This window comes from Topomyia yanbarensis, chromosome 2 (assembly GCF_030247195.1).
Source record: "Topomyia yanbarensis strain Yona2022 chromosome 2, ASM3024719v1, whole genome shotgun sequence".
Taxonomy (NCBI): Eukaryota; Metazoa; Arthropoda; class Insecta; order Diptera; family Culicidae; genus Topomyia; species Topomyia yanbarensis.
The window spans coordinates 48,057,888-48,074,063 of NC_080671.1; the positions used below are offsets into that span (position 1 = coordinate 48,057,888).

At 36.0% G+C, this 16,176-nt stretch overlaps 1 protein-coding gene across 10 annotated transcripts in view; it reads left to right on the forward strand.

Annotated features, from left to right (window-relative positions):
- The window catches only part of LOC131684436 (LIM domain transcription factor LMO4), a 1,051,444-nt gene that overhangs the window by 952,409 nt on the left and 82,859 nt on the right, over positions 1-16,176 (forward strand). For all 10 annotated transcript variants that reach the window (XM_058967295.1, XM_058967301.1, XM_058967300.1 and 7 more), the window contains one exon: positions 9,916-10,069. In XM_058967295.1, coding sequence (XP_058823278.1) covers positions 9,916-10,069 — 154 coding nt within the window. The remainder of the gene's footprint in view (positions 1-9,915; positions 10,070-16,176) is intronic.

Genomic DNA, 16,176 nt, shown 5'->3' on the forward strand with positions numbered 1-16,176 from the left:
CAATAGTTCCAGTTATCAAACTTACTTGTTTTTGTGAACAGATTTTGCCTAAATCTGTTAAAAAATTTGGGCATAAACAAGCAAGCTGTTAATAATTATGATTTGCTTGAATCCAAATTCAACCATGCTTTTACGAAACATGAGCATAGAATCATGCCTAAGCTGACCAACTCTGACGAAAAAATCCGTACACCATACCGCAACGAAGCGAAATCGTTCATCACGCTCAGGCAAACGGTTTTCATAGTGTACGGATTTTTTCGTCAGAGTTGGTCAGCTTAATCATGCCCAATATTCTAATGACAGCACCTTAATTTGACGCTATTTTCTTAAACATTAGTATGTAACATTTCTCAAGATTTTGCTATTATATAGCTTTTAAATCTGCTTAGAATTCAGATCTCATCATTATCATACTTCCGATGATGGAGAAAAGGGATAGTATCATTTTCGCAAGATTCCATTATATCCGTCTTGAGAAAGGACAGGACTCTTTCAAAAGCCAGAGTAGAATATTATTCGAGACATGAGCAAGATTCCCTCAGAATTTAAAGCAAGTTTTCATCAAAAGTCAAAACCAGATTCCGCCAAATTGGTATGAAAGACTCGGTCTTAAATCTTGAAGAGATTCCACCACAGATTGACACCAACTCCAGAGATCTCGCACCTAAATTTATCTACTACACGGCGCTATAGTGATTTCATACTTGTCAAATGTCTAGTATAGGTTCAAGATCTCATCAAATGCAACAAAATACAGTATGAAAAATGTTGTATATCCTCAAAATCTTAATTTATAGCAAAACAACTATTTTTCGGGTCGTTCGGCTCTAAAAATTATCTACCGAGTGATTTGTCAATGGATTTCTAATTTTTAAGTTGTACGAAATGAAGAAGAAATGATCCTTCCAACGGTATGCTATGTTAGGTTCTTATGTTAAAAATACTACGTGGCTTAGGGGCAATGATATTAAAGGAACCATTATATTTTCATGAAAAATATGCAATTTGCTCAACATTTTTATAAAATTATGCCGAAGATGATTGGATATCCGTGAGCTGAAGCTATAAATCCAAGCAATTCCGATTTATATGGCAATTTTATACATGGTCATAATCTTCACTTCCTATTGAAATTCAATAGCAGCTTGTGGAAACGTTGTACCTTTTATTTGAGGCAGAGTTTGGTAAAATCACACCTACGCACAGACATTTGCCGAACTCGACGAACTGAGTCGAAATGTATAAGTGATTCAGGTTCCCAGGCCTCGGTTAAAAAATCGATTTTTAGAGTGGCTGCATGGTCTTTCTATTGGAGAAAGACAAAAGGATATGACAATCCCCGAGTCGATTTCTAGTCCCACCAGGAGTGTTCGTTCCAAATTTGAGCCAAATCGGACAAGTTCAACTAACGGACTGACGTGTTCGAAATTTGAAAGCGATTTTTCGACAATTAACATGGAGAAAGCCAACTATAAATAAGAAAGATAATCTTATTGTCTACAACTTTGTTGAAGACTGTAAATCAATCCAGTTTTCTTGGGTAGTTTTTAAACTTTTAATAAAATGACGTCTGAGCCTGTTTCACATGATACTGGCTACTACCACAAGGTGGTAATATTCTGGTTGTAGTTGAAAACTGGAAAATCCAACCAGCGACAATCGTATTTTCTCTGCTTCCGGCATCATTAAATTTGTACTAAACAAAAGAAAAAACGATTGCCGCTTGTTGGACTGTAACGATAATAGTCGATAACCACGAACTTTTTTTTTGCGAAATTATGATTGGGTTTACCTGAATAATGTACTATCTAAACACTAAATTATTAAAAATTCGTCATAGCTAACCTATAACTATATTTGGTGTCATTAAAATCGAACAGATGTGAGATTTCGTTGAATTTGTAGCAACATTTATGCATAAGATTGTTTCGATCATAATCTGTACGGTGTTTAGGATACCACAAAAGTTGACGGTTTCTTAGAGCGCGATGAGATTCAAACTCATTTATCCGTGCAGGAATATTTGAGCAGTCAATATTACTACACGACTTATCAAATATAAACATTCTTCCGATGACGCGGCCTTTGGAGCAAATACTCGCAATGGAATAGAGTGGACGATCGCCAGAAGCTAATCATCTTACATTTGTTATCATTTACCTGCATGACATTCAACAGGCATCATTGTTTAATATTAAGTACGCCATGTTGAAATGCAACAAAGTCAACTCCAGAAGCAATAGAACGAAAAATCATTAAAACGTCGATGAAGAGCTTTCCAAATTCTTTACGTACAACGGACGTTTATGAATAAAATGAAAATTAACGGCCCTAGGTGACATCCTTGAGGGACTCCGGTTGGCATATCAAGCAAGCTAGAACGTGTTCAACCAATTCTAACGAAAGTACATCGACTAGCCAGATAAACTCGCAACCATCCAGTTAACCACGGAGGAAATCGTAGTCTTTGCAGTTGCAGAAGATTAATGTTGTGCGGTACTTTATCGAATGCTTTTGAGAAATCAAAATATACTGCGTCAATTTGTTGACGCTTTCCAACAGAGAGGACCAAGATTCTAATGTACATCGTCATATTTGAAGAGGTAAAACGATGCTTTACATATCCGTATTGACATTCGTCGATGATGTGAGAAGCAGCAGCGTAAACATAAACAATTTTTTCAGGGATTTTAGCCAAACAGTTCAAAAGCGACTTAACACCATGAACGTCTTCAGCCTTATGGATTAGAATTATAGCCCCTACTTTCCATGCACTCGGGAAGCCGTTTTCAGTGACTGAGCGGTCAAAAATAATGCTAACCGGCAGATATGGTCGGGAGTCTTCGATTTTCATGCCAACCAACCAGAGTTTGAAATTAGCGCTCGTGTAAACGACAAGCAGAATATCGCTCATCTTTTACTTCCTTAGTAGGCATATCGTCCGTATGTCTTATAATGGAAGAGAAAATTCCAAACCCTGCAACCAACAATAAACGCTACATTCTTAGAAATGTGACTTTTTCAAAAACGTGTATTTGATTAACCTTTCTTTCAACAAAAATCTTTCTAAGGATGAAACGAAGGTAATACAAGTTTATTTTACTAATACAATTGAAACAATATGCAATAAATTCGCAAAAGAGAAAATCGGATTAAAACTTTTTGCGCATTAAGGACACAAGAACTAACTTAAATTAAGTTTTGGTTTTTTTAGTTTCGAATTTATCTCGTCAGTAACTAGTACCATAAGGGTTTCTAGTTAGACGATGTATCTAAACTAGTACCCAAATTAGCACTAGTTAACTTTAGGATAAACTGAACTGTAGAACTGGAAGGTCGTACATATTGTAACTGAAAACTTAAACACACTATCGTTCTCGTAATGAATACGGTCGATTGTATCCTTTTGACATCTAGATACACGATTGGATCAAACGAATGTAATTTTGAAAAGCTTGAACCGTTGTTTTAGGCGCTCACATGTGTTGTGTGAACTGTTTGAATTTTTTTTGTGTACCGTGCTGATTTGGGTACTAGTTTAGATATATCGTCTAACTAGATACCCAGTTGGTGCTAGTTACTGACGAGGTGAATTCGAAACACAAAAATAAAACTTAACTCGTGAATTTTTCAGTATCCGTGCTCATGAAATCGTTCACAAAATCATTAAATATTATTAATGGATTCCTGAACTGGTTCATGATTCTTGGTATGATAGTGACGAGTAGCCATTCGTGCCCGTGAAATACTTCACAAAATCATGATGTATCATTCATTGATTCGTGAACCTTTGCATGACTCCTACTACATGATTCACGATCCACCTTGCGTGCTTATGATATTTAGAAGCTATACCTAATTATTTTCAATTCAGTGTAACTCTCCACATGGTCATGTGAATTATTCTACAAAATTTGGAATGTTTTCGCATAATCATTTTTGTTCCCCGTCATTTTTCATGAAATGTAATAATATTATGTCCAGCTGCTAGCGACCATCAATAACTACAAGCAGCAGATATAAGAAAACTATTAAGAACTGGAACATCGTTATTCGTTTGATAAGGTTCAGTGTGTTGTCCGGATAGAAAACTAACACTATGCTGAACACCAGAAATACATTATAGAACCGCAAATCGTGTTCGTGATATGGTCCATAGAACAAAATACCGCGAATTAGTTATTCATATTGACACGTAAAAATCCGATTCATATTGTCACATAAAAATCCGATAGCAAAAAAATCGTGGCTAAGATCCTAAAAATATGAACATAAGTAATACTACGTTCACACTACGAGTTAAAACGTGTTTTAGCGCTATCTTGATGATATTTTTCTTGTTGCTAATTATTATAACATGTTTTAACTCTGTAGTGTGAACATGGTATAACACTACTCTTGACAACAATATCAATAATCTTGACAAATGTCCTGAAATCATGAACATAAATCACGCTACTTAGTCAGTAAAATCTTATAGTAAACTCGTCAATGAAAATCACGGTATCGTAATGAGAAATTACGAAAATTGCGACTAAGCTCCTGAAATCATGAGCACCGTTTAACTGTCGACAATTTTAGTTGATGTAATTTAACCTTCCGGCAGTCGCGCTAGTGCACTGAGTGCACGTTGCTCTGAAAATCTAGCGAATTCGTCTTAGAACAGCTACGGCTGCTCGTTCAGTGAGCCATTTGCGCGACAAACCAGTGTATCTCCAAAGGATGAACAAGAAACATAACAAAAGCCAAACATTTCCAGAAAACAACCACAGTAACCCGAACCCAACGTTCGAATGTATGTATATATTCGAGACGAAGTAGTTTTTTTTTGAAACTCAAATAGTCTTATGAATATGAGGTTTACTATTCATAATTTCGGGAACTTAGTCACGGTTTTCGTAAATCATTTAGTTCACGAAATCGTGATCTTTTCTTCAGGAGTTTTTGAACGAATTTTTTCCCTGCACGTTCATAGTTTATCCCGTTGTTGTTTTTCTTCCAAATAGAGTGGATAGTCTTGTTTGAAATACTAAATTTTCATGTAAATTTGCGCGTTGATTGCACTAGTTTACAAGAAAAATGAAGCTTCAAGAAAAAGTATTTTTAGACTAATTTTGGGTCGCTGAACACGAAAACAATATTCATTTTTTTGTTCAAAGAAGCGATTTTGTGATTTTCTCAAAATACTCGTTTTTGAGCACTTTTTGTAGTTTTTTGTCAATATTCGTGTCAAAATCATTCAATTAATTTATTTCATATGTAAAATTTTTAGTGCTGCAAGCGACCAAAGTTTAAAAAAGTGCATTTTTGACCATTTTTAAAAGTTACTCATTTTTAAATGATTTTTTTACTTTGATTTTTAAATGATTTACAATTTTTTTCGGACCTTTTAGAATCTAAGATGACAAATAATATGTTTACGTTAATTTTAAGCCTAATATCACTAACATCGGATGGAAAATATTGATGCTATGGCACATAGAGCGAAATTCAAATTTTATGATTTTAGCGGACCCTGCCCTGGTGCGGCGGTTTAGAAAGTGTAGCACTGGTCTCATAAGCCAGTTGTCGAGTCCCTATCGAGAAGGAGTCTCAGTGGGATCGTAGCACTAGCCACGTAATATTCTGTGAGCTGAGAATCTGCTGTGAAGCCTGTTGAAGCAGAAGGCTAAAATTCCTTTAATTCGTAAAATATGTACTCACCACAGACAAAACAAAACTTTTCTAACGATATTTCCACATTTTAAAAATAGCACTTAGTTGTACAATGAAATATCCAAAACCATTCAAATGCCGCAGGATGGATGGATGCAAGCTCGAGAAGACAGTACCCAACACAAACAATAACTATCAAGTATAGAAGATTATTTCAGCCGAAAGTATGATTGTGTGAAAAATAAAAAGTTTTTTTTTTACTTTGGTCGATTGTAATCATAATAAATGTACATTTCAATATAAATTCGTCAAAAGGGCGAAAGTGTTTTTGTAAACAAACTTGTTTCGCTCATTAGTCTGTTGCAGAGTGGAATTTCATGAAAAATATGCGTCAATGTAAATTTTTATCCTTCGTAGAAGTAATTTCAATTGTTTTCTGCTTCGAAATTATAGTAAATTAAGAGAAACCATCAAAATAAAAGTTTGTTTACAAATCTTATTCGCCCTTTTGCAAATTTAATATGGATTTCTCGACAAACATACGATTACGGCTTAAAAGCCAACTATCAAAATTCTCTTTGAAAGGAAATTCCGGACAAACCGTCACTGGCTAAACGCAGTTCATAGCAGTTAATGCAAGAGAAAAGTTTTTTCTTTTGTTTACTATAAACATCTGTGATTGGTGGGTAACAGTTTGTCTGAAATTTCATTTCAAAGAGAATTTTGACAGTTGGCTTTTAAGCGGTAATCATATGCTTGTCGAGATTTGATCTACGCATATTATACATTTTCGGAAAGGGCACATCAATACCTTTGGAACTGTTTCGATCGTATCCTATTTGAACAAAATGTTGACAAATAACTAAAATAGTGCCCAAAAACACCTTTTTCAAAGAAATCTTGAAAATTCTTCTTTGAAAAAAATGGACTTGGTTTTCGTATTCAGCGATCCAAGATTAACTGAGGAAACACCTTTCTTCTTAGCTTATCGCGATTACCTTAAAATTGTTAAAATCTGTCACATTAGATTCTGAAAATATGAAAAATTATTTTTCTGTGATAAAAAATAGAGCAAAAACAAAAAAGCGGAAGCAAAAGAAAAACTTTTTTTAAAACTTGAACGTCTTTGAAAGAGAAATAGAGTATTATTTTCGTATTCAGCGACCCAAAATTAATCTAGAAAACACTTTTTCTCGTAACTTCATTTTTCTTTTAAACTAGTGTAATCTTATTTAATACCAAAAGAGATATGTGAACGGAGCAATTTTCACTCGGTGCCTAATAACATCATCAGTTTTTGTCGGATTTTCGTGATCTTAGGCTTAAAATCCACGTGAGAAGTTTGCCTGTCACATAAGATTTTAAAAGATTTTTTTGCTCATTTATTTTTGCCTTTCTCAATAGAAAGGTATTGCAATTGCTCTGAAAATTACGGAATTACAGGATGGTGAGCACGATCACGCAGAAAATGTCGATTTTAATAAATTCTGCAATGATGTATAAAGGTGAAATTTTTTCCAAAATATGACCAGAACTGCTTCGATTTGTAGTATTAGGTCACTAACATCCATTCAAAGTCTCTTTGGCCACATTGGCCACCATAATCGGTTCTGGAAGCCCCGGCGGAAATATCCCAATTCAGAATAACAATCACATCGGTTTCTCGGAGATGGCTAGACCGATTCAACCAAACTTAGTCTCAAATGAAAGGTGTTGCGCCCCCGTAAATGGCTATTAAATTTTATCCCGATTCGACTTCCGGTTCCGGAGTTACAGGTTGTGGCGTGCGATCACATAGCAAATTGCGATTCAAACCGATACTCCGATGAAAACAAAAAAGGTAAAAATTTCGCTAAAATGCTAAATTTGCTGTTCTAGGTCACCGACGGCCAACAAAACTTTCGTTGACTACATTGACCACCAATGACGGTTCCGGAAGTGTCCGGGAAAAAGCGGCCATCTTTCAAAAGTTTCTCGGAAATAGTTGGGCCGATTTTCGCAAACTTAGTCCCAAATGATAGCTTTATTATTCCCACAGATGTCTATAAAATTTCGCACGGATCGCTTATATGGTTCCGGAAATACACACTGAACCGTCCAGTCACATATGAAATTCCCATATAAGCCGGAACTCAATTTTTTTCAAAGGGGGGACACATGAAATTTTAGAAATCGAATTCGCATTTTTAATGCCAAACATCCTTAAAATGCATGAATCGTCGAGATTTTATGTCATCACGAAATTTTTTTTTATAAATATCGACTTTTTGGGACTTTGCCGATTTCGCACCTTTTTTCAGTTTAATATTACCGTGGCTGTTTTTACTTTTACAAAATTTTAGAACTCGAATAATGATTTCTTTTCTTGTATATTTGTCATGTCATGTATAATAATAAAATGTAATATATGCATTTGAAAGCTTTTAATTAATATAAACAACGCAAACATTCTCGTGTTCATGATTGAGAAAGGCACAATTGCACCGCTAGGGGGATTAAAACAGGTTTTTTATGAAAAATCAACCAAAAATTAGTAATTTTACCAAACACTACTTTTTTGACTTTGGTTGCTCTTAACCCTAAATTGTTGATATTTTATCCTAACATGTTATATCGTCGCTGTTGTGCTATCTTATGACAAGCGCCATTTAGCACATTTCGAGAAAAACGATTTTTAAAGTTTTAGACTGAATATCTTGAAACTTATTAATGGTATAAACAATCCAAAGAGGACAATTGATGCTTCTATCTATTCTGTATTAATCTTTCAAATATTACGAAGATCGGTTGACAATGTTGCGAGTTTTTACTATGAATGTAAACAAAAGTCGCACTCACACGTGTCATAGACGTGTATTGATGATAAAATTTGTATGACGTGTCATAATCGTGCATGGAAAATTTTCCATAGAAAAAAATCATTAATTTTTAATTTTTATTCATATCTTTGGTTTTATTTGGTCTATAAACAATCGAAGAGATGCATTTTAATGGAAATGAATCAGGGAATCTAGAAAAAAATAGTTATTTTTGGTTACAGTGTTGCCAAATATGCTATATTTCCAGTTTAAAACTTAAGCTGTGTTTTTCTCACAACTCGTGTATTTTTCTTTTGAAAATTCTTATGCCATTGTGTTCCTCAGACATTTTTACACATAAAAACATCTGAAACTTCAATATAACTTTATATTATATTTTTGGAATGGGTCGTTTGTGTCAATCGGAAGATTTGTTCATGTGATATTGCCCAAAAACAGCAAAAAGTGCTCAAAAACACCTTTTTTAAAATATCACAAAAACGGTTCTTTGAAAAAGAAAATGGATATAATTTTCGTGCTCAGCGACCCAAAATTGACTTAGAAAACACCTTTTTTCTTAACTTCATGCAATTAACCCAAAATTTGTAAACTAGTGTTGTTTAACCTTGTTTTTGCACCTTTTTATGCTCTGGTTTAATTTTGGTGGGCGATTGTTTTTTTTTACTTTCTGACATTTTGGCATCACGACAATTCTTCAAAACATTGAAAATAGTAGTACGACTCTTGTCGTCGAACATTTGCAAAAATTCTTTTGTAGTTTCTGTAAATCCAGCTTGTACGGAATTCAGTTTTTAAAACCTGCGAAATTTAAGGTTAACAGTGAAGTGTTTTCCATTCGCAAAGTGTTTACGGTGAAGTGTACGGCGGCAAATTGATATTTTTTCGAGTTGCTTCATTGTATATTTGGGTGCTCGCATTGGTAGACATTTTTGTGCTTGTTTATACAGTATAATAATCGCCTGAATCAAGTCAATTTTTATTTGTAAAAAATATGTTATTGCACTCAACCTCATAAAGCAACTTTCTGTCAGAATTCAATAGAATTTGAATTACTGTTTTCCTAGCAGACACAATTATGGATTTTTTCGATTAAACTAGTTTTAATCGTTGATAATTAATGTACTAAGTTTATTCAGACTAATGCATGCAATATTGCTTGACAATTTAAATTTCTATTTAATTTTAAAGCAATTGTTCAATTTAAGTTTAAATTGAAAAATATTTACAACTGCATTTATATGAATTAGAATGTTTTATGGTTGCGCCGTAATAATCAAAAGAGAAAGTGAACAAAAAGAGGCTCTCTATTGCACATGGGACCTTTTGAATATGTTTGGTAGAATTAATATTACTTATTTTATAGTTCTGTATAAACAGACCAGAAATACAAAATAAAACGAACAAAATATTGATAGTACTTTCCTCCTATTCTTTCCAGTCAAAATCACGGAACGATTCTTCCTCAACGCTCTCGACCGGTTTTGGCACAATTCCTGTCTCAAATGCTCCTGCTGTGGTGCCATGCTAGCGGACATCGGTTCGAGTTGTTACACCCGCAGCGGAATGATCCTGTGTAAAGCGGATTATTTAAGGTAAGTTATGCACGATTATCCCGAGAGGGAAAATTTTCATATCTCGATAGAAAATTCGGCAGTTGACCGACAAACTCGGGTGCATTGAGGTCGACCGGCTAAGTTTGGTTTCGTCAGTAAATTAATCGCCCGATATGGTAAAAATGAACCGATTTCAGCACATTGCGTCGGTCATATTTAATCGGGTGCAGTGTCGGCAGACGCTGATGTTAACTCCCACAATCGACCGATTAATTGGTTGCATAGTCGGTGGATTTGGCCGATGCAAGCCGATTTAGTCGGTTGAAAAAATCTGAAGAATTTTTATGGGGGATCGACCATAATAATCGGAAGGAAAAATAAACAATGTGAGGCTTTCATTTGCACAGTCAGGAATCATTTCAAAAAAGAATACGTGATTTTGAAAAAATATTTGTTGAATAAAGATGTAATAAACCTCAGTAAATCTTAAATCCTAATAAACGGGTTGATTTCGCACTGCGCGAACTACCTTTTTTTTGGTTCAGGTAACTCGATAGCTTAGTACCGAAGAACTAACCGCAAGACTGATCGTCACAAAGAATTTTCAGCTTTGTGTTTTGGTCATTGAGCCCCTTGATTTTTTTCTGTTTGAATTCTTCTTTTTGTGCTGCGCTGGTAGAACTAATATTTTTTTCATTCCTAACGAAATCCAATCCGTTTCGGAGCCGAATAAGAAAAGAACCTTTGTTCAACGCCTGCCGTAGCGGATATTAGGTTTCTCGGTGTGGCTTCGACGAAAGGTCCAATCAGTTTAATTCCTTCCACGGAGCAAATTATTTTTTTTGAGTGATAATACCTCTTTGATGGGTAAACGTTAGAAGAACAGGCGCGGGCAGGGGCTCACCGTATGTGAAAGCATCCATTTGTATGATTGGCATGTCATAGAGGGCTTGTTTCCGTGATCTGTAACAAGCAAGTGCCTCTAGCTAGGTAGCACTCTTCTTCAAAAGCCGTGTCTAACATAGGCCCGAATTGAGTTGAAGTGTAGAGAGACAAGATTTCCTTACCATCTTCGTGTGTGAGCTGTCCTGTTCTTCAATGCAGGACATGCTGGCAGCAGCTGATGGTGTGCTATACGGCAAAAGAGGCACCGAAAGAACTCTGACAGGCGGCAGCTGAGAGGGTGGATGCGAAGCAATTAAATAAATTAACAGAAGAACATCTAGATCTGCCATCCCCTTCTCGTCCTGTCGGCCTGCCTGGTTGTCTGCTCGGTCCTCACCATCCCGATCCACACCCCGTCCGTTCATATTTTCTTTCGTCCTGTGCGCTTTCGTATTATTCGTTACAAAACAAAAAGGCGCACTTACACTAACGAGGCACCGAGTACAACGAGCAGCCCTACCAAATGGATGCTCCTCGTACCAAATCAGAAGTCTCTTTTTCGTCCTGCGTTTCAATAAGAGCTACCAAGGCGAACATAAACTGATGAGCCTGGGAGATGCTTCTCATTTCAGCTTTATTACTGCATCGAGCTAATTACGAAATGGCAAGCCGATCTGTGCCTGAGCCAAAGCCAAGGGTTCAGATGAGTTGTGAGTTGAACGACGACGGGCAGACACGTGATGCCTGCGAGTGTCCCCGACCGTGTCACGCCGTTCACCCCTCCCCCTCCCGACAAGACAATTCCATCACGAAGTAGTGGTTCCGCATTTTGCGTGCGCTCCTAGAGTCGCGCATTTCAGCAATGCCACGTGAGCCAGCAATGCGCCACTCATAGTCTGGCTACACTGGCTAGTCGGGTTCCGTACACTAATAGATGAATGCATATAGCTACCGTCAAGAGCTTTTAGTCACCCCTCGTTGATATAACGAGTTCTAATTCTGTTGTGCTTTCCCTCGTAATTGTCACATGAGAATAAGTGGAACGGTGGTAGGGTTCATGGTGCCACCGTAAGCATGTGACGATGTAATAATAAAATACAGTATTAAATTAGAGCTTCACAAGCAATTTAAAAAATATTTCATGGCGAAATTTAAATTATATAAACAAATTGCTCCGGCCGGTTTCGTAATCCCTAACCAGAGCTCATAGCAAAGCAAGCACAACGAAAAGATCGCTACTTCCTTCCTTCCTAGCACCCCGTAATCCATCCAGTCCAGCCGGAGGGTGGGAGTAATTGAATCATAATAGTATTAATTTAATTAAGAAAATGACAATTACAGCACTCGGAAATAAGTATGTACGTTACGTACGTATGGAACGTACGTACGATTCCCACAGCCATACGCGTGTGTAGTTTTACTGGCACAATCGGAATGATATTTTCCCCGAAGGCGCTGGCGGCACACGCCACTAGCAATCAGACGTTTTCCAGCAGTCCACCACTTGAGCGAACTGGAGTGCAGTCTTGTTACACTCCCAGCTTCAGTTTAGTACTCTATAGGTTCTTCTTGTCGTTTGATATGGCATCGGCAAAAAGACGGGTGGGGAATATCACGAATATAACCGGAGTGATGTCGGATGCCCTCAGGGCTGCTGATTAAAATATATTGATGTTTACCGGAGTTTTCAAAAGTTGGCATATATACAAAGAGAAAAAAAAATTGAATGAATTCAAATTTTTTTTGTACATACGAACGCATAGGTCATAAAGTATGGTTTTTTAGTCTTTCGGATTTTCCTCGTCAGTAACTAACACCAACTTAATGCTAGTCCAAACCAGCACGAAATTAACTTTATGTTAGGTCTTGTGTCCTTATGTTGGCTTTATCCAAAAAAAAATCTCTTTGGGAATTGCACACAGTACCAGGCGTTTGATTCTTATGTCAAAAGACGATTTTGTTCACATGCCTCGCCGGTAAACAAAACTTCTTTACTATCGGGACGTCACTCGGAGCCTGACTCTTCGATTTTAGTGTCTAGCTAGCGCCAATTTGGTGCTCGTTTGGACTTATCTAACTAGCATTAAGTTGGAGAGAGGAGAATCCGAAATACTAAAAACAATACTTTATATATACCAGTATTTGAATTTGCCCAAGTTTATACAACATGTGACTTCGCAGAAACTCGGGACAGTTGGTCTGGTTTACAGAAGCTCTACATTCTATTGGAAAATACTGTAATAAGCAAAAATTATATTCGCACCAAGCATAAAACTATAATAAATTATAAATAATTCATAAAATGGCAGCCAACGCACCCACCTGCTATTTATCAATTTTTTTACCTGTGATTCTAATCTAGCATTGGAAGGTACCTAACATTCTTGTTGCTGGCAATTGCCTAGTATTTTAAAATGTTTTTAAAAATAGTCTAACTATTTTCGATCAAATAGTACGAAAATTAAATTATGCCACTCAGTACAAAGGATTTATAAATGCTAATAATCTCACGCTTTTTCGCTATCTAAATTTGGGATTGGAAGGAGAGATGTAAATATCCTGTATCAAAAGCAGTACCGTGTTTACACATGGGGAATCTGGGTCTGGGCCAGGGCTACGGCCCCCGAGATTTTAGGGGCCCAGCGAAGAGGATGGACACAGGAAATCATACTGAAATTCTGCACTGCTGGCGCCATTGAATCTTCATAGGAAAAGATTGGCCCAATCTTTATTTGCTCGCAAATATTTTTTCGATTGGCATTCTAGGAATAATACACCGATCACAAGTGGAACGTTCTTAAACTAACTTAGTTATGGAATTAACGTTTCGACTTCGTCTCATCAGAATCCTACACTAACTTAGTGACAGGACTAAGCTAGCGACGGAGTGACGCTAGCTCCGAAAAACAAAAGCACAATTTGTGTTTCCGAGCAAATGTGCTATATTTATCATTAGTGGAGAAACATTTATGTAAAAACTTTTTTCTTCAATAAAGAGAAAATTGTTTAAAACCACATTTGTATGCTAGGAGATAAGGTCAAAACGCTTCATAATTAATTTAGTTATAGGTTTTATACCCTTCACATGCAACTGTGGTTTCATACAGTTTTCTACCCTTCCCTAGGTTGATGGGTGCAATACCACTATGGTGCAAACATCATCAGTTTTAAAAACATCTGAAAGACAATTGCTTTAAGATGGTTATTGCACTACAGCTCTATAGTGGTGCATCGAGGAGACCGAGAGGGCTATTATGTTTTGTGTTTTTTCATACTCCACACGGCAGCCCTACCTAATGATTAACCACTAATTTGTGCGCGCTGGCGTGGCCGATTGATGGGTCCACCTGTGCTGAATTTTGCTGTGGGCCGTGTTTGCAGACATTATTCCAGAGTTTAATAACAATGCACAGTGGTCCAGAATGCGAATTTAGCAGGAATTTTAACTTTTGCTAAAATAAAATGACTTAGCTTTACAACATGTTTGGCAAAGTTGTTGTACTTTGCAAGGCCCTTCTTTTTGTTTAAACCGATGCTAGGGTGGTTCTAAATTTAGCAATATTTAAAACAGAACTTTTTAACGGTTTGAGATAGAGCATTACTGTCTTCGATGAAGTTGTAGAGCAACACATTTTAGACAAATTTACTGAAGACATGCAAGCTCTAGCTTTTATATTTTCCATTGCACGAGAAATTCAAATGTAAGCTTTAGGGTGTTCCTTAAAAAACGGTTTTATTTCTATAACTTTTGAAGTTTTTATTTTACGCTAAAGCCCTTTGGACAACTTAAAGATTATTTTAGGGCGCATAATTTGCTTTAAAACACCAACTACTTAACTTTTTTCGTTTTAAAGTTATAAAAACTTTTTTATAAAAAATATAACTTTTTCAAATAGAATTATCTTAGATTCGGGCACTGAACATTAAATACTGTTGCTTTCATATGAAATAGCATGCTTTGTAGTATAGATCACCAAAAAATGTCAAATATGATATTTTTTTATATCTTGCAATATTTACTCAAAAAATAGTTTATTTTTAGTAAAAAGTATATATAACTTTCTAACGAGCGAAGCTAGAGGTTCAATATATTAAGACAAATTGTTCTCCTTTAAAATATCTGAAAGTATTTATAAAGTGATCTTAATGAAAAATCAAAACTGCAAAAGTTATACAAAGAAAACCATTTTTTAAGAAACACCCTAAATTTTTTTGGCAAATTTCTTGTAAAATGAAAAGTACACGACATAGAGTTTCAGTGTCTTCGAAAAAGCTTTTTAAAATTTCATTTTCTTCAATTTTCTGGAAGACATCGAAACTCTATTTCGAACCATTAAAAAGTTACTTTTCAGATTTTAAAAAATTTTGAGCCGCCCTATGATCTTTTATTTGCCTCAAATGAATGATATTGTTATTCCAAACAACCCCATTTTTGGCGAAAAAGTGCTCACTTTTCACTCACTTTTCAACGGGAATAGCCAGATATATGGTGCCATGAAACAAATGATTCGCCTTGAAACAATCTTAAAGTTGCCTGAAGACTACTTCAGTTTTAAATGAATACAGCAAAAGTTATTGGAATAAAACTGTTTTTTGAAGAAACACCCTAAGCTCCGACTTTAAATCTGTTGTAAAATAAAAAGTATGACAGATAGAGCTTACATGTCTTCAGCAAACTTTTCCAAAATTCATCGTTCTACAACTTCGCTGAAGGTCATTTGGCTCTAGCTAGAATGATTAAAAAGTTAATTTTTTATTTTGGTAAAATTAGAACCACCCTAGCTGTTGTTTTAACAAAAAGAGGGGGCTCATAAACTACGAAAAGTTCTCCAAAGACTTAATAAGGTTAAGTTGTTTAGTTTTAGTAAAATCTCAAAATTCCTGCTAAATTTGCATTCTGGACCACTGTGCAATGTTGGTGGACACGGCTCACAGCTGAGGACATTGTGTGTCGATTTATCGGTCGACTTCGTCATCGTGCACTGGCTAATTAAAGGAATGCAAAAGTAGAAGCCTATTAGTGGTCGTTTTGCTATAATTTTAGTTTTTAGTACTAGTGTACAATTGTTATGTGGTCGTAGTGTGCCCATCTGTGTATGTATTGATCTGAGTATTTATGACAGCTGGGTCAGAGAATGGATGCAGAACTGGCGTATGTGATAGAATAGTGGGTAATTCTTCCTAGGAATCGTTGGTCACTTATTACCGGTATTCAATTCGGGCATTCGATTCGACTCATTCAGGAAGATCGGCTTGATTAA